The 18,184-nt window shown below is 47.4% G+C and overlaps 1 protein-coding gene across 1 annotated transcript in view; it reads right to left on the bottom strand.

Moving 5' to 3' along the window:
* DDB1 (damage specific DNA binding protein 1) overlaps nucleotides 1-18,184 on the bottom strand; it is a 2,836,764-nt gene that overhangs the window by 2,749,051 nt on the left and 69,529 nt on the right. The window contains exon 2 of the mRNA XM_044059793.1: nucleotides 8,812-8,960. Within this exon, the coding sequence (XP_043915728.1) occupies nucleotides 8,812-8,960 (149 nt within the window). The remainder of the gene's footprint in view (nucleotides 1-8,811; nucleotides 8,961-18,184) is intronic.

Here is an 18,184-nt window from a genome sequence, read left to right on the forward strand (position 1 = left end):
TTTTTTGTTACTTGTGCTATTTATGGCAGTGGGTTTGTCTTTTGAGCCTTGCCTAAAAAAGGCACTATGGGGGTGGCAAGAGCCTTGGCCAGTATTCAAAAGCCCAAGGATGACAGGTGCAAGCCGTCTCTAGCGAAGCAGCGTGGCTTGTCGAGCATGTTGTCCCAGGCTGACAGACACTGGAGCTCCTTTGAATGACACCAGAAGCTTAGCCAATTGTTGAAATTGATATTTTTCTCTCTATACCGTGGTATCATTCTTGGTGAAGGCGGGATGCTACTCAGGGTCAGGGTCATACTGGCCTGGGCTACGTGATCAGAGAGCTCCTCCATGTCTCTTTTCATGTAGTCCAGGGAGGTACGGCTCAGGTCATTCACACCAACATGGACAAGGACAGAGTCACATTTGTACTTTTTCTGGAGTGACCCGAGTGCTTGTGTTATGTGGCGGATCCTGGCACCTGACAGGCAGCTAACAGTAACCTTCTCCTTGTTCAACCTAGTGAGTGGGACGTCAGTGTGCCTGACTATACAGTCACCTATTACTAGTGTGTTGGGTATATTATTTTGCCTTAAGGGCTGTGATTGTGTGGCACACTGGATTTGTGAAGTATGTGTTTCATGGTTTGTGTTGGGGGGAGGTGGAGGTTGCTTGGATGTCTGCTTTGGAGGTCTCTGTTGCTTCTGCAGATTTTTTATTTAGAGCCTCCGAGTATGTTTTCGTGTATTTGTGTGTGTTTTTTTGCCGGTGCTGGTTTCATAGGTCTTTGTGAGCCTGGTGGTGTGATGCAAGTAATTCCCTTCTCCCCTTGACTGCCTGGTCCAGTCTTGGGTTGAGAGAGCTTAGCCTCCAGTTTGGCTGTATAATTGCATCTCTCGCATGTATTAGTGTTTGGTGGAAGTAGGAGAGGGTTGTCTGTGTACATGAGGCAATTGTAACATTGCCTCAAAATGCCCATATTCACCAGTTGGAAAGGAGAGTACACCTGAAACTGCCCTTTGGACATGCCTGGATAGGTACAGTGAACTGTTTTACTGATTGGCTAGTAAGGTCGAATAATGAGCCTTGTCCTTCTCTACATTATTGGGGGGGGTCTAGTGCTAAGGTTTATTAGTGCTTGCTATGAGTTTTGAGCAAGTGCCGGTATAAGAAGCGAATGGTTTGAGTGCTTAAGTTGAAAGTTTGTCTAGTTCCAAGGGAAAAATTGAAGAGTAGACTTTGTGGAGCCGGGAATAGTTATACCCTAGCTAAATGGTGCTGCCTGGCATGCAAAACTGCGCAAATGTGGGTTTTATAGCAGGGAAATGAAAGGGATAGAAATTAGCCCAAAATGGCCAATAAACTACTAATTTCTTGACTGAAACCACTCCTCCAAGGATAGATAGGCTGCTCAGAGCTCCCTCTCTCACAGTGAACAGACAAACTTCCTTCTATCCAAGTAAAATATGGGCAAACACAGAAACTTGTAACAGGGCCCTGAATTCAGCACTAACCTGAAAACTGGACTATACTAGCTTAGAAAGGCAGGAAAACAAGTATATATATTTTTTCAGAAAATAAAGCAGATACAATCAAAAAAACACTTTAAATGCACAGAAATGGCTATCACACTTGACTGCATGGCCTACAACAGTTAAACAGGTAATTTAAACACAAAAACTACTTACAGCCATCACCCCAAATTAGAAAACTGTTGTAACAAAATCTCCAAATTTGCCACCAACCCCAAAAACTCCTCCCACCACTGTCTTGCACTTCACTCTCTAAATTGGCTAGAAAAAGAAGTTATGTCCTTACCATAACGTTCCATGTGGAGTGTTCATCTCGCCTTGGTTATTACACATGGGTTCGGAGCCGATCCTCGGCTCCGTGCCGGCCGACTGCAAGCTCTGCATCGAGAAGAAGCTCGAGGACATCTAATACCCACAATCCCCCTCTGCCTTTACCTCAGATCTAGTTTGCAAGCAAACCAGACAACAATCACGCATACATGCCAAACTATATACATAATTACATATATACAAACATACCAAGGGTATGATAGCAACACCAACACTGCAACAGCAGAAGGAGAATACTCCAGACCAGGCACCAAATCGAACGCTCTTCCTAAGGGGGAGGGTGGGAGTGTAACCAGCGAGATGAACACTCCACATGGAACGTTATGGTAAGGACATAACTTCTTTATGTGAGAGTGTTCAATCTCGCCTTTGTTCTTACACATGTGTAGCGTCCCTAGCTCCATGATCCTGAGGAACTCAAGGGAGAACGTTCTTGAGCACAGTGGAACCAAAGGTTGCCCTATCCCTAGAAACCCTGTCCACTTTGTAATGAGAAATAAATGTATGTGGTTTAGCCCAAGTAGCAGCCGCACAAATGATGTCTAAAGGTAAACGAGCTGCATGAGCCAAAGATGTAGAAATTGATCTGGTAGAATGTCCTCTGGGTTTTGCTGATAATGTTTGATCAGAATTTTCATAAACATAAATGATACGATCAGTTAGCCACTTAGAAAGAGTTCGTTTCGTAACTGCAAGACCCTTTCTGCTGTCAGCAAAAGCTATAAATAGCTGATCAGATTTCCTGTGATCTTTTGTTCTATCCAAATAAAATCTGAGTTGTCTATGGACGTCCAATTTGTGCAACATATACTCTAATTTATTAGAGTGGTCTTTAAAGAAGGTGGGTAATTCAATGGACTGATTAATATTACTAGTAGAACAAACCTTGGGAAGAAAGGATGGATTAGTCCGTAGGGATACTCTGTCAGAATGAAAAATTAAATAGGGATGTTTGACCGAAGGGCCTGCAGCTCAGACAATCCCTAGCCGATGTAATAGCCACTAGAAATAATGTTTTCCATGACAAAATTTCAAAGTGCAACTTGAAGCTGGTTCAAAGGGTGGTAGCATCAATTTAGAGAGCAATAAATTTAAATTCCACGGTGATGTCGGGCTTCTGACTGGTGGTCTGATATGAAAGGAACCTTTTAAAAGGCTTTACAGAGTCTGTGAGCCATAATAGGTGCACCACTTTCTTCTATATGATAGCTAGAAATGGCAGCCAACTGTACTCTTAAGGTAGCCGGAGAAGCTCCTTCCTGAAATAATTCGTTAGAAATTCTAAGACCTTATTCAACGGAGCTGTAACAGGGTCCAACTGATGTGACTCCCAGAAGACAAAACGCTTCCATTTACTAGTATAAGTCTTTGTAGTGGAAACTTTATGAGAAGCTACCAAAATATCTTGAACCCGATGTAACGGGAATTGACCTGGCTAAAGGAAGGAGCAGCCAAGCTGCTAGATGGAGAGATTCCAGGGATGGGTGAGGAACTCCTGACGAGTGAGTCAGTAGATCTGGCTCTGGGTCCAGCATCCAAGGTCCCCGAATGCGGTGATGCAAGAGAAAGGGGAACCAAATTTGACGAGGCCAGAACGGAGCAATGAGAATTATAGTCCTCTGAAGGTTGTTTGCTTTCTGCAGAAACTTTGTAATCAGGGGAAATGGCGGAAAAGCATATAGGAGACCCGGGGCCAATCGTGCACCAGTCCCTTTGGGACATCCCTGAGGGGTAATAGGGCAAAGTAGCTCCTGCATTTGGCGCTCATTGGAGACGCAAACAGATCGCAGGTAGGCTGGCCCCATTTGCAAAATCTTTTCCAAGAACTGACTGTTTGTGGGACCACTCGTGAGGCAATAGTATTGTTCTGCTCAGCCTGTCGGCTATGACGTTGGATGACCCCGGGATGTGCGTTGCATCAGAAAGCTTAACCGTGGACTCTGCCCATTGCCAAATTCTCATGGCCTCTCTGCATAGTTGGTAGGACCTGGTTCCCCCTTGCTTGTTTATGTACCAGACTACGGACATGTTGTCTGTCTCAACTGCAATGGTCCCTGGAGGAAGAAGGGGAGCAAAGTGTTGCAACGCCAAAACACTGCCCTCAACTCCAGAACATTGATGTGCAGATTGTACTCCAGATTGGTCCATTCGCCTTGGACTGTCTGTCCCTGAAAGATGCCCCCCCACCCTATCAGGGAAGCGTCCGTGGTTATCGCCGCTGACGGTGTGGGTAGCACAAATGGTCTTCCGCGGATAGGTTGCAAGTCTGTAACCACCACATTAGGTGTGATTTGCATGTTTTCGCTATCAACATTTCGTGAGTCAGTGGAAGTTGTTGGAATGACCATTGTGCAAATAGAAGCTATTGTAGCACTCTCATGTGCAGTCTTCCCAATGGTATTGCTATGAGAGAAGCTGCCATGAGACCCAAAACTTTCAGAACAATTTTGCTGGGGATTTTCTGGACGACAGCAGAAGGGAAATGTTGAATTGAAGTGCTAGTATTCTTTCTGTCGGAAGTTTTAGAACTAACTGACGCTGCATCCAATTCCGCCTCCTATAAATAAGATATGCTGTGATGGCTGTAGCAAAGATTTTTCAAATTTACTGAAATGCCAAGGTGTGTACAAAGTTGTAGGGAGTAATCCCTGGCTTGTATCAGTTGACGCCTGGTGGTGGCAGACAGGAGCCAGTCGTCCAGATACGGAAACACCTGGAATCCTAGGCCTCAGATGAGACGCTACCACTGCCATGCATTTGGTGAAGACCCTGGGGGCTGTGGTCAGGCCAAAGGGCAGGGCTCGAACTGATAGTGACTGGCTCCCAGCCGAAGCGCAAGTGATCTCTGGACGCCTGGCCATTTTGATGTGGTAGTATGTGCCCTTCAGATCTATTGAGCACATCCAGTCGTCCTTCCGTAAGAATGGAAGGATCGATTGAAGCGTGACCATTCGAACTTTTCCTTCTTGACAAAGGTGCTGAGATGACTTAGGTCCAGAATTGGCCTCCAGTCCCCTGTTTTCTTTGGAACTAAAAAGAACCTTGAGTAAGTTCCGAATCCTATTTGGTCCGCTGGGACTGGTTGGATGACTCTTTTTCTTAGCAGCTTTGAAATTTCTGTAGCTGCTGGGTCTCGCAGATGGGGTGGTACATCTGGGAGTTTTTCTTTGGAATGGGGTGGATAGAAATGGGATTTTGTAACCTCTGGTAACAACGCTTTTACCCAATTGTCTGAAGAAAGGTTTTGCCAGGCCTGAGGGTATAAAGCTAGCGACCCCGACTGCCTCCAGAGCAGGACAGTCGGGCCTCCTCTCAGGAGTGCTGAAAGGTTTGCCAGGAGGTTATCCCTGTCACCTTGGTTTTGCGGATCCCTCTGCCGCCAGGGCGGCGTCTTCCACCTCTGCCCCCTCTGCCTCTAGAGGGGCATCACCCTGTGTGTTTGGAAAAGATCCTTGAGGTTTCGAAACCACATTTTCCCACCACGTTGCCCTTTGGGGTACGGTCTGGAAGGGTGGAAAACGGACTGACAGCAGACAGAGTCTTTCCCTCCTGTTCACAACAGGTAAGGGTCTCCTTTACTTTAGGGCCAAAAGTGTGGCTCCATCAAATGGGGCGTTAGTAAAGGAAGACTTGAAGGCTTCCAAGAACGAACATAAGCGCATCCAGGATTGCCTACGAAGAGCAATCGCTGAAGCCGCTGCCCTATTTCGATCCTTCGCTGCATAGGATATCAGCCTCATGGACGAAGTTCACAATGGACGAAGGGTGTTGAGATGCGCTGTAACTTTCTCTGCGACAGCGGCATCTGTAGCACCCTGGCGGGTATCTCCCAGCTCTTTGACTAGATCCCTCTGTAAACGCGGTAAAATGGGTCAAATAGTTCAGGGAACGATAGAGAAAGCCGCTGAACTGAAAATGCGCTTCCCATATCTGTCCATGGTCCTAGAATCTTTGTTAGGCGGATGGACAGATGAGGAAGACTCCGACATCTCCTTTTCGTGGCAGCTGCCACCACCATGGCGCCTACTGGAACTCCTTTGGTAAGGTAAGCTTTGTCCTGTGGTGCCGTGATGTACTTATTTGGCTTCCTAGGGACAGGTTCCACTGTCAGGAGTCTCCCACGCCTTCGAGCAATTAATTCCATTAACTCATCAAAGGGCGGAGTGACCCAGGAGGAGGAAGGACGGCACCAAATGCCTTCAGCAAAACTGACTCATCCTCAGAAGGGGAGGGCTTGCCAGTCACCTCTGTTTAAGGATCTCCAAGATGTCAGAAAAGAGACATCCTCTGAAGGTGACTTAGGGGACCCTTCTGACTCATCTAAGTCAGTATCAGATGTCAAGGATTCTTGTGGAGAATCCAAGTGTCTCCTCTTACACAGTCTTTTCCTAGGAACTTCTTCGTGGGGAGCATCCAAGAAGCCTCCGAGGAAGAGGGGCACCTCCAGGGTGGCTGAGACACTGGTGCCCGACGCTTGGACGTGGCCGTGGGTGCAGAGGAGGATAACGGTCCTTTGTGGGGAGGAGAAGCTGTACCTGCTGATGTGGTGGCTACATGAGACAACACCTTCCTCATGAGGTCGAAGGCCCCGGGTCCCGAGTCGAGGTATCCCCGGTTCAAGAAATGGGAAGAATCCCCAAACAGGAACCGAAGGCACCGACCCGAGGACGGAACCGAATCGATCCGTGCCGAGGCCCTGAGAGGGAGAGTCGGAATCAAACATCGGTCCGACTCGTCCCGGAACCAAGGACAGATCTTGGGCCCGAGACTCCGTACCGGATCGGATGGAGACGAGGTAAACGGTGCCGACCGAGAAAAAGATGGTTCTGGCACCGAGGGCTCCACAATCATCACGTCAGCTTCTTCCGGCTCCAAGACTGAACAGGTCTCGGAGGAGGAACAGATGGAGATAGTGGCAGGCCTTCAAGTCTCGACATCAACTGAGAGGAGACCGAATAAGCTTGACAGGGCCGATGCTCCATAAGTTTCTGCACCACACGGTCCACGGTGTCGGAAAGGGCTCTAGAAGAACGAGTCGGGGATCGAAGACGGAGCCGACCTCAACAGAGTCGGTGGAGGGAGCTCCGTCACCGTTCCAAGACTCGAGGCTCGAAACTGCCAACAGTTGAACACTCGCCCCAAAGTCTGTGGAACCGGTGATCTAACTAGACTCAAGAGCTCGGAGCCGATGTCTTTGGCTCCGACGCCGACCCTTCAAGACTTGGATGCCTGGTCTGAAGCATCCAAAGCCTCCTGGAAAGAGGGTTTCAGCAATCCTCTATCCATCAGTTTCCTGCGCCTATCTGTCATGACCCTCCCACTAAAAGAGTGACAAATAGAGCAGTCCTCTTGTAAGTGGAGAGGGCCAAGACACTAGACACAGGAACTGTGGTTGTCTGTGACCGACATTTTTGGCCACACTGACAACGTTTAAAACCAGATTTCATCTTTTCAGACATATTAACAAATGAGAAGACAGTCCAGTCCAGTAAAGAGTCCAATCCAGTAAAATGTCAAATCCGGGAATAAGAGTCTGTTTGATAAGCTAAAACAAGACTACCACAAGTTTTAGTCAAAGAAGTCGAATCCAAGTCTAATCCAGTAATAACTGCCAAAAGGCAAGACTACAAAGTTTTAGTCACAAGTCCAAGAAGGGTAGGCCCCTAAAAACTCTAACTCGAAGTTAACAAGTTAACTTATTCTAAGTATAGAGAATTCTTGACTCTCACACACCTACTCTTACTTAAGTAACTAGAATTTAAAGAAACTTTCTGAAAATAGTACAGAATAGATAAAAAATCTTATCTGAACAGCCCCGAGCTAGTCTCCAGCGATGCGTACTGCAGCAGCGGCAAACTAGATCTGAGGTAAAGGCAGAGGGGGATTGTGGGTATTAGATGTCCTCGAGCTTCTTCTCGATGCAGAGCTTGCAGTCGGCCGGCACGGAGCCGAGGATCGGCTCCGAACCCATGTGTAAGAACAAAGGCGAGATTGAACACTCTCACATCTTCCAAACTATCTGAACTACCTCCAACTCATCACAGCTCATAAACTACTCTTCAACCCCACCAAATGCCCTGTCCTCAAAAACATCCTTCTCCTCTATGTTCCAAATAGAACTCTTAGATCTGCACAACTAAACTTAATCACTGTTCATAAACCTAACCGCCCACCAGGACAGCTACTCGTCTTTTTCCTTAGCCAAAAAATGGAATTCTCTTCCTCCTACCCCAAGAATAATGGAAAACTTGGAAAGCTTCAAAACACAGCTTCATTCCTACCTTTCCTTTATGCAGAAATGTACCTGCATTCTTCCAACTTAGCTAATTTCCCTCCCTACTAATCCCTACAATGTCCATGCTTTATCTCATCTACTTATATTAACTCCCTACCAACAATCTACCCATTTTCATTGCAACCTTTCAACCTCAAAAATCTGCTTGTTCCAATAAGTTACTACAAACGTGGCTTCCAGCTCACTAATGTCAACACCTTGATAATTACAATTGCTTTTTATGTAAATATTGTAAATACTTCTGATTTGCATATAATCTTGTATTTGTACTGAGCACCTGTTGTGTACTTGCATTCTGTATAATTACTTGCATTCTGAATCTTTACTGTATTTTGCTATGTTGGAGCTTTTCTCCTCGGGCCTCCACTGAAAACGGGCTCACTGGGTCCAGTGGACTTTCCCGGTCAACAAACTGGAAATAAATAAATTTACTCAGGGTATCCAGTCCTAAGGTAGGGTCTGAAAATGGTCCTGATAGATCACTGCTTTACTCCAATTTAATGCAAACAAATAAAATGTATTCATGTGCGTGTGTGAATGTATATATGTGTCTGTGTGTACATTACATGTTATATGAATGTGCTTATATACCTTTTGTTTCTGAACACAAAACACGGATAGACACCAATACTAAAGATTTGGTTACTTAATTTTATTTTCTAATGGCCTTTTTACCTTCGGCCTGAAAAGCTCCATGACAGCAATCTTCCCATACATGCCAACTTCTTTCACAGGGCGGAGTCCTTCTGCTGTGACAACGTAGATCTCAAGACGAGTATTCTTGGCAATAAGTAGGTTCAGGTCCTCTGCTGAGGTAAAATGACCTGCAACACCAAAAACAAAAACATAACTTCCGCCAGAAATGTCACCATAAGCTTAGCCATAAGGCCAAATGTCATCTATTAAGCACTTCTGTCCACACCTTCTATCATTCTATGGGATAACGTCTGTATTTTACTATAACTGACAAGGTTAGTTAGTACTCTAAAAGCTACTTGGACAACCACTACCTCATATTTTCTGTTTATCTGAAATCCTTTTACAATCAAAGGTTATGCAATGCAAACTAAGCATTTAAGAAACAAAAACTGCAAGCTGATTTTCATTTTTTAAACTACCTTCAAATTTCATATGCTGCATTGGAAGATGGGCACAAATACAGTACAATGTGTGCATAACTGCAAAATGAACACATCTGCATCAAACACTAGTTTTAACACGTTAAAAAGAATAGCATATGAGGTTCATAGGTAGATACTAGGCTATCTGCCCTAGGGCATTTATAAGCCTAACCAGACTGTGTTTGGCTTTCGCCACCCATTTTAAATTTATTTTGCTATGCCCTTTTTCGAGGTTAGTATACTGTGCCTCTGTCTAGCAGTGACACAGAAGTGATACCCGGGGTAAACCTACGATCTCCCATCCACTCATCAAGATTCCTCTTGAATAGAGTCAATGAGGGACTCTGCCTAACCTGGACTGGGACTTTATTCCAGAGTGAAGGGAGCCTCTGGGTTATGAATCTGTCCCTCCAGCATGTCCTATTTATTTCAGTGCTGAGGTTCAAGTCTCGAGCACGAGCTCGATGGGATTTGATTTTCTGAGGTGCAGCATGTCCATTAATTCGGGTTGGACATGGCTTTATACGTCAGGCAAAGATCGCCTCTGAACAGGCGGTATGCCACTGAGTAGAGCTGGAGTTTCTTTAACCGGGCAGCATATGGCATCTGTTTGAGCCCTTTGATCCTCTTAGTGAGGTACTTTTGGGGTCTTTACAGTTGCTGCAGGTGTCTGGTAAGGTACATCCCAAAAGGGGCATTGTACTCAATTATGGGCCTGATGAGGGATGGGTAAAGAGGCACGATGACCTCCCCTGATCTAGATGTGAATCCCTTCATGATTAGGTGGGCTATATAAAATGTTTTTCTAACCACTTTGGCCACGTGGTTGTCAAATGAGAGACTGCTATCAACTTGGGTTCCCAGGTCCCCAATTACTTCTTCTGTACTTAATGGATTACCACCTATGTGGTAATTTGTGGGCACTTTGTTTTTGCCAAAGGGGATGACTATACACTTTTCGGCATTTAGCTTGAGGCCATGGCTCTGGCACCAGTTGTCTGTTTCTATGAGGCCCTTTTGGAGGATGCTTGTGTCGGCTGGAGAGTCGATTATGGCACCCAGTTTGCAGTCATCTGCGAACTTGGTCAGCCACAGTCCTTCCGTGTTGGCCTGTACCTCCAAGAAATATATACCGAACAAGAGAGGTCCCAGGACTGAGCCTTGTGGGACACCACTTGTAACTGGTTTGGAGTCTGACATGGCTCCAGCAATTCTAACCATGTGGGTTCTGTCCTTGAGCCAGTAAGCAATCCATCTAGTGACATAGGGGTTTATATTTAAGCTGGTGAGCTTATCTATAATTCCCGAGTGGGGTATTGTATCGAAGGCTTTTTGAGGTCCAGGTAGGCTGTGTGGACCACCTTCCCCTCTTCAATGGCTTTGGTGACTGTTTCAAAGAAATCAACCAGGTTTAAGAGGCAGGATCTGCCCTTAAAGCCGAACTGGGTAGGATCCAGTGTCTGTAGGTCCCCAATATCTTTATTTATGAGGTCCATGATGATCTTTCCATAGCTTTGCAGACCAAGCTAGTCAGGCTTATGGGGCGATAGTTTCCAGGATCCGTTGAGGCACCACCTTTATGGAGAGGGACCACTGTTGCTGTACGCCACTCTTTGGGCACATATCCTGTAGTAAGGCTGAGACTGAACAGTAGTTTTATGTTTGGGTTTAGCTCTTCTTGGAGTTCATGTAGGACGCAGCCCGGGACAATCGCCTGGTCCCATTGATGTTGTGTTTTTGCTTTGGAGAGGGCGGCTCTTACCTGAGCATCTGAGATGTCAGGGGCAGCACTCTGCTGGGATAGATATTTGCCCTTTGGTGGGAGTTTGCGCTGAACCTGTCAGCTAGGATGTTGGTAATGTCTGTGGGTTCAGTGTATTTTTTGTCATTTTGGACTAATTCTGAGCATATCTGGGAATTACCACCCAGGTTCCTAACATAACTAAAGAAAGCCTTGTGATTATCCTTGGTGTCCTGTGCAATTTTTCTCTCGAAGCTGACCTTAGACAATTTTATGAGTGCCCGTAGTTTTTTGCTAATACTGATCAGTGATGCCTTCCCTTTTTGGGATTTTGCTCTATCATTTAGTAGCTTCCTCCTTCTATTGTATAGTTTGTTTATGGCTGGGGTCCACCAGACAGGACGTCTGCCTTTGGAGGATTGGGTCTTGGTTTTATTTGGGATCGCATGATCCATGCATTCCTGAAGGTGTTCATAGAATGCGTTTATAAAGGATTCTGCGGTCTGGGCCCTATTTTCCACAAGCCCGGGGGCTACTACTACTGTGCCTCTAACGTAGGTCACAGAAGGTACCCTTTTAAGATTAGTTTACTGTGCCTCTGTCTAGCAGGGACACAGAAGAGATCCCAGGGGTAAATTTGCGATCTCCCATCCACGCGTCCAGATTTTGCTTGAAGAGGGTCAGCGAGGGGCTATGTCTAATATGAATTGGGATTCTATTCCAGAGTGAGGGGAGCCTCTGGGAAATGAATCTGTCCCTCCAGCATGTCCTGTTTATTTTTGTGCTGAGGTTTAGGTCCCTTATCCAAAGAAAGCCACCCCCTATTCATAGCAATCACTTTTCGTGATAAGCAATGAGGTTTCAAAATCTCTGCTTATACCAGCAAGCAATCAAAAAGTAATTGCTATGCTACACAGGTAGCTAAATTTTGCAAGCAACTGTACAAAAAGACAGTTTGCTGCTCTCTTGCACTCTTTCCAGTAAATGTATCAAGCATGAATTACACCAAAAAGAAACATATCCCTAGTCGCAAGATGTTGAGTAGCAAAAGGAGGAATGAAATCAGCCACTGGTGTGTGCTTGGAAAGTTACTCTTACTTATCGTACAACAGCTTGCTGCTAAACAGGAAAAGATGGAAACATTATAGCTCAAGAACAGAGCAACGGCCAGGCATTAACAGACAAAATGATGCAGAGAGCAGCATGGTCTCAATGGTTAAAACTTCGCAAAGCAGACTGCTGTAAAAATCTGACAGCTTCTCTCTATTTTAACTAAAGGCTAAAATGAAATCACCTGTAAAGATTGAGGTTTACATTTCTACTGCTTCTGCAGGCAACAGAAATTACAAGTCTACCATTGCTTCATTGCCCTTGTCATGACAATCACCTCCAAAATCTTGAACTTGGCTTGAATGGCACAAAAGCCCAATCAGTTACTCTGTACGTATGACACAGAAAGACGAGAAGACAGACTCAAAAGAAGTAAAAAAGATTCAATCATGATGACGAACTCCATAACAACTCACTATTACACATACATGGCTTATGTCGCAGTCTAATGTTATTTGAAAATGAACAGGCCCAAGAAATTTTTAGTTATGTACTTACCATAACTTCGGATGTATGGGATCCATCTCGCCTACATTCATAACAGATGGGTTCGGAGCAGATCCATCGGCTCCGACTCGGCCACTATACACTAGAACGAAGTCTCTCATTGGCTGGGCTCCCCTTATCCCAGCATGCAACACACCTGCTTCCCCAGATCTTGTTTGTTCGCTTTCATACATTCATACAGGTACAGAAAAAACAAAACATACCAATAACTGTAACCAACTAGAGCTCTTCAAGAAAAGAGCTCAGCCAGAGCAATATTTCCTCCAAATCCAAAAGGTAGGGGGAAGGAGGGTGGGTATGTATGAATGTAGGCGAGATGGATCCCATACATCCGAAGTTATGGTAAGTACATAACTAAAAGATGTAATGGGATCCTATCTCGCCTACATTCATAACAGATGGGACAGCGTCCTTAGCACCTAAATCCCGGGTGGCTCATTGGAACACAGTCCTGAGAACTGCGGAACCAAAGAAAGCTCTGCCTCGGGAAGCCACATCAACCTTATAATGAGAAATGAAGGTGTGCGGAGAAGACCAAGTAGCAGCCGCACAAATATCATCTATTGAACCTTTGGAGTGAAAGGCTACAGAGGTGGCCATAGCCCTGGTAGAATGAGCCTTGAGTGGGAAAGGTAACTCTCTGCCTGACTGGGAATAAATGAAGGAGATGCAATCCTTAATCCATTTGGCTATGGTGGTTTTGGCAACTGGTAAACCTAACCTATTCTCCGCAAAAGACACAAACAGCTGGTTAGATTTTCGTGTGTGACTGGTCCTATCTAAGTAAAACGCAGTTGCCTGTGAACATCCAACTGTTGAAAGGTATATTCTGCTCAATTAGAAAAATTTGGAAAGAAAACGGTGAGCTCCAAGGATTGCTGAATACATAAAGGAGATGTTACCTTAGGCAAAATGGAGGGATTCAATCGGAGGGAAACTCTGTCTTTATGAAAAATCAAATAAGGAGGAGTAGAACAGAGAGCCTGAAGCACTGAAACCCGCTTAGCAGACGTTATTGCCACTAGAAGGGTTTTCCAAGACAGAAATTTTATATCACAAGTCGCTGCCGGCTCAAAGGGACGGGCAGTTAAGGAGGCCAGAACCAAATTTAAGTCCCAAGGGGGCACAGGATGAGCCATAGGAGGCCTGAGGAGCCAAGCTCCCTTAAGAAAGGACTTGCAAAGTCTGTTTGTCATTAAGGAAGGCTCTACGGAAACATGAAAATTAGAGATGGCCGCTAGTTGAACCTTAATTGTGGAGACTGAAGAGCCCGAATGAAACAATGAAGCTAGAAATTCTAAGACCTGCGGAACTGGGGCCGTAAGAGGATCAATGCCTCGCTGCTGGGCCCAAAGGGCAAACCTTTTCCATTTGCTGGAATACAGCTTAACAGTGGACGGCTTGTGGGAAGAGGACAAAATGTACATCACTTCTGAAGAAAGAGAGTTATCTCGAACTAAGGATGGAAGTGGAGTAACCAAGCAGCCAGTCGCAACGACCGGAGGGACGGATGAGTGTGTCCCGACTGATGAGACAACAGGTCCGGCACTGGGTCCAGAATCCAAGGGCCCTGTACCGCATACTTCTGAAGGAATGGGAACCAAACCTGATGGGGCCAGTGTGGGGCGACCAAAATCATGTCGCTCCCTACATGAAGAGCCTTCTGAATCACCTTCGGGAGAAGGGGAATCGGGGGGAAGGCATAAAGCAGACCAGGGTGCCAATTGTGGGCTAGAGCGTCCCTGGGAAACTGACCCTGGGAGGGAGTCAAAGTGAAGAACTCTCTGCACTTCGCATTGTTGGGGCTGGCGAACAAGTCGCAACAAGGGAGACCCCATTTGGCGAAGATCTGCGCAGCCAGTCTGTTGAGGGACCACTCGTGGGGCAACAGGAGAGTCCTGCTGAGCCTGTCTGCAATAACATTGGCTTTCCCCAGAATGTGCGTTGCTACTAAGAAACGTTGGGTAGCTATGGCCCAGCGCCACACTCGGCCTCTCTGCAAAGGGGGTAGGACCTGGTTCCGCCCTGCTTGTTTATGTGCCAAACTACCGACATGTTGTCGGATAGAATGGCAATAGTACCTTGGGGGAGAGCATGATGAAGTGCTTGCAAAACCAGAAGCACCGCTCTCATTTCCAGGACATTGATGTGAAGGTGCGCCCAATCCTGCCAAGTGCCTTGGACAGACCTGTCCAGATAATGACCCCCCCCCACCCTATCTGGGAGGCGTCCGTGGTCACTGTGGCAACTGGGGGCTGAAGGGCGAAGGGACGCCCCCGGTCCAGGTTGGACCGACGCATCCACCAACTGAGGTCCCGACGACAACTGCCCGTAATCAGAACCAAATGGCTCAGGGGAAGATCTTGATACGACCATTGAACCGATAATAGCCATTGCAGAACCCGCATGTGCAGCCTGGCTAACGGAACTAGGAGAATAGTCGCGGCCATCGTGCCCAATAACTGAAGAATCTGTCTGGCAGGAACTCGAAACTTGGGTAACAAGTTTAGAATCTGAGATTGTAGGACCCGAATGCTTTCTGATGGCAAAAATGCCCGCATCCTTTTTGTGTCTAACTCTGCGCCTATAAAGGTGATACGCTCAGATGGCTGCAGCACAGATTTTTCCCAACTGAAAGTGATTCCCAGCGAGAGACCCAAAGTTAAGTTACTGTGGCCATCAGCACTCGAATCAGTAGATGCTTGGAGGTGGCAGTGAGGAGCCAGTCGTCTAGATAGGGAAACACTTGGAATCCTAGACTTCTCAGGTGAGCTGTCACAACTGCCAGACACTTGGTGAACACCCTGGGGGCTGTGGTGAGACCAAAGGGCAGTGCACGAAACTGGAAATGACTGGTTCCTAGGCGGAAGCGTAAATGACTCCTGGACTCTTGACGTATCAAAATGTGATAGCAAGCGTCCTTGAGGTCTATGGAGCACATCCAGACATCCTTCTCCAATAACGGGAGAATGGACTGAAGGGTGACCATCCAGAACTTAGACTTTTTCACAAAACGATTTAATGAGCTTAGGTCCAAAATGGGCCTTACGTCCCCTGTCTTTTTTGGCACCAAAAATAATCTCGAGTAAGTTCCTGATCCGATCTGGTCGGTGGGGACGGGCTGGATGACCCCTTTGCTTAGCAGCTTTGAAACTTCTACGGCTGCTTGATCCCGTTGACTGGGTGGCACGTCCAGGATTCTCCTTGTAGGAGGAGGGGGCTTGAAGAAGGGGATGAGGAAGCCTCCGGTTACAATGCGAAGCACCGACTGATCCTTGGTTATAGATTCCCAAGCCTGTGGGTGTTTCAAGAAACGACCCCGACTGGCTCCGGAGAAGCACAGCCGGGCCACATCCTAGGGATGTTGAGGGTAGGTGGAACCACGAAAGGAATTGCGGTCTCCAGTGTTACGGGAGCCTCTGCCACCTCTGGGGCGGCGTCTTCCTGAATTCCCCCCCCTGCCTCTAGAGGGGGGATCACCCAGTGGAGTAGGGAAGAACTTTTGGGATTTTCTGAACCACATTTTCCCTCCTCTCTGGGCCTTGGGGTAAGGTCTAGAGGGAGCGGAAAAACGGGCCCCAACGGCAGTCAAGGTCTTGCCCTCCTGCTCGCACCGAGTAAGTGTGTCCTTCACCTTGGGTCCAAGCAGAGAGGACCCATCAAAAGGGGCGTCGGCGAAGGAAGACTTAAAGGCCTCCGCAAGTGGACACAAGTGTAACCAGGCTTGTCTCCTTAGAGCCACTCCTGTTCAGCAGCTTTCTCGCCTTCGGCTGCATAGGAAATGAGCCTCATGGACGAGTTGACTATAGAAGATAGGGTACTCATCTGGGCGCCTACGGTCTGGGCTAACGCCTCAGGAAGATTACCCGCAAGAGACTCTCCTAACTCCTTGAGGAGGTCCCTTTGGAGCCTGGTAAAATGACAGAGATAGTTCAGCGACCGCAGGGTAAAGGTCGCTGAAGAAAGGGCTTCCGCATCTATCCATGCTCCTAGAGTCCTTATTAGGAGGATGAATAGACATTGAAGCCTCTGCCACGTCCTGCTGAGTGGCAGATGCCACCACCATCGCATCAACTGCAACACCCTTAGTGAGGAATTCCTTCTGGGGAGGGGCTGAAAGGAACTTATTAGGTCTGGCAGGCACCGGTTCCACTGTATCAGGATGCTCCCATACCCTCCGAGAGATTAAATCTAACAACTCGAAGGGTGGAGACACCCAGGAGGAGGAGGGCTGGGCCCCGAAGGCCTTGAGGAAGACTGACTCCTCAGCGGTAGGGGCTTTGGATTGCCAATCGCCTCTCTGTCTCAAGATCTCAAGGATATCCGAGAAGGAGACGTCATCCGATGACGATTTTGGGGGACCCCTCCGCATCATCGAGGTCAGTATCTGAAGTGACGGACTCATCTTGGGAATCAACGTGCTTCCTCTTGCACAGTTTCTTCCTTGGGGTTCATCCGGCAGATTCAGAAGGACCCCCGAAGAAGGGAACCCTCTAAGGGGTATCCTCAGGCCCGGGGGCCCCACTGTCGTGGGAAAGAATGTCACCAGAGGCACCAGTACCCAGATCTAGGGACGGTGAGGTAGAAACTTGCTGAACCGGCAAGGTCATGGCCAGCGACTCCTCATTGCCTCAAAAGCAGGACCTCCAGACTCTGCAGAGGGCACTTGCTGAGAGACCATGACGGTACCGGAATACCTGCGCCGATGCTCCGAGGGGAAGACTGGGCATAGAAGAGGCCAGCTCCACAGTGTTGCCTCGCCCCACCGAGGAAGACCTACCAAACCCTGACACCGAGGACAGGGTAGGAATGAAGGTCGGAGCAGAGAAACTCCGAGGGGGTCTCTGCTCCGACTGGACGATTCCGCTACGTTCTACCAGCACCGACTCCAACGGCTCCAAGGGGGTCGGAGGAGGAATCAAATGCACGGAATGGGGAATCTGCTCCGAAGCAGAGTGGGCTGGAGCCGAGATCATTTTAGTAAAAACTGGGGACTGGAACAGCCTCTGGATAACCCTATCCAAATCCGAATCCGACAACCTAGAGGACTTGGAGGAAATAGACTGGGGCCGAAGACTTCTGCCTCGGCCCGATAAAACAGGGGACCAGCTCCAAAAGGTTCCAACACTATCGGATCCAAGATCGGGACCGTTTGTAAAGGTGTCGGCGCCGAAGGTGGCTCCGGGGCAGAGGGGGAAGAGTCTGAGCTGCACACCTCCAACGGCTCCGAAACCAAAGGAGCCGAAGTAGGTGATTGGCCTCTTGGTGCACTAACCTGCGGCTCTGACACCAATGGAGCCGAGGAAAGAGGCACCAAGGCAGACCCTTCAGCCATCGGCTCCGAAGCCATTGGAGCCGAGGAAGAAGAGGTCGATCTATGTTTCTTGGATGTTGGGTCCGACTGACTGGTCGGAGCCGACTATCTATGTTTCTTGGGTGTCGGGCCCGACGGGCTGGTCGGAGCTGACAATCTTTTCTTTTTAGAAGCTGGAGATGAAGCCAACGCTTCCTCAAATGAAGGCTTAATAAGACCTCTAAGTATTAGCTTGTTTTTTCTTTCCTGAAGGAC

The sequence above is a fragment of the Protopterus annectens genome, chromosome 17.part0, assembly GCF_019279795.1.
Source record: "Protopterus annectens isolate FY-2018-M chromosome 17.part0, PAN1.0, whole genome shotgun sequence".
NCBI lineage: Eukaryota > Metazoa > Chordata > Ceratodontiformes > Protopteridae > Protopterus > Protopterus annectens.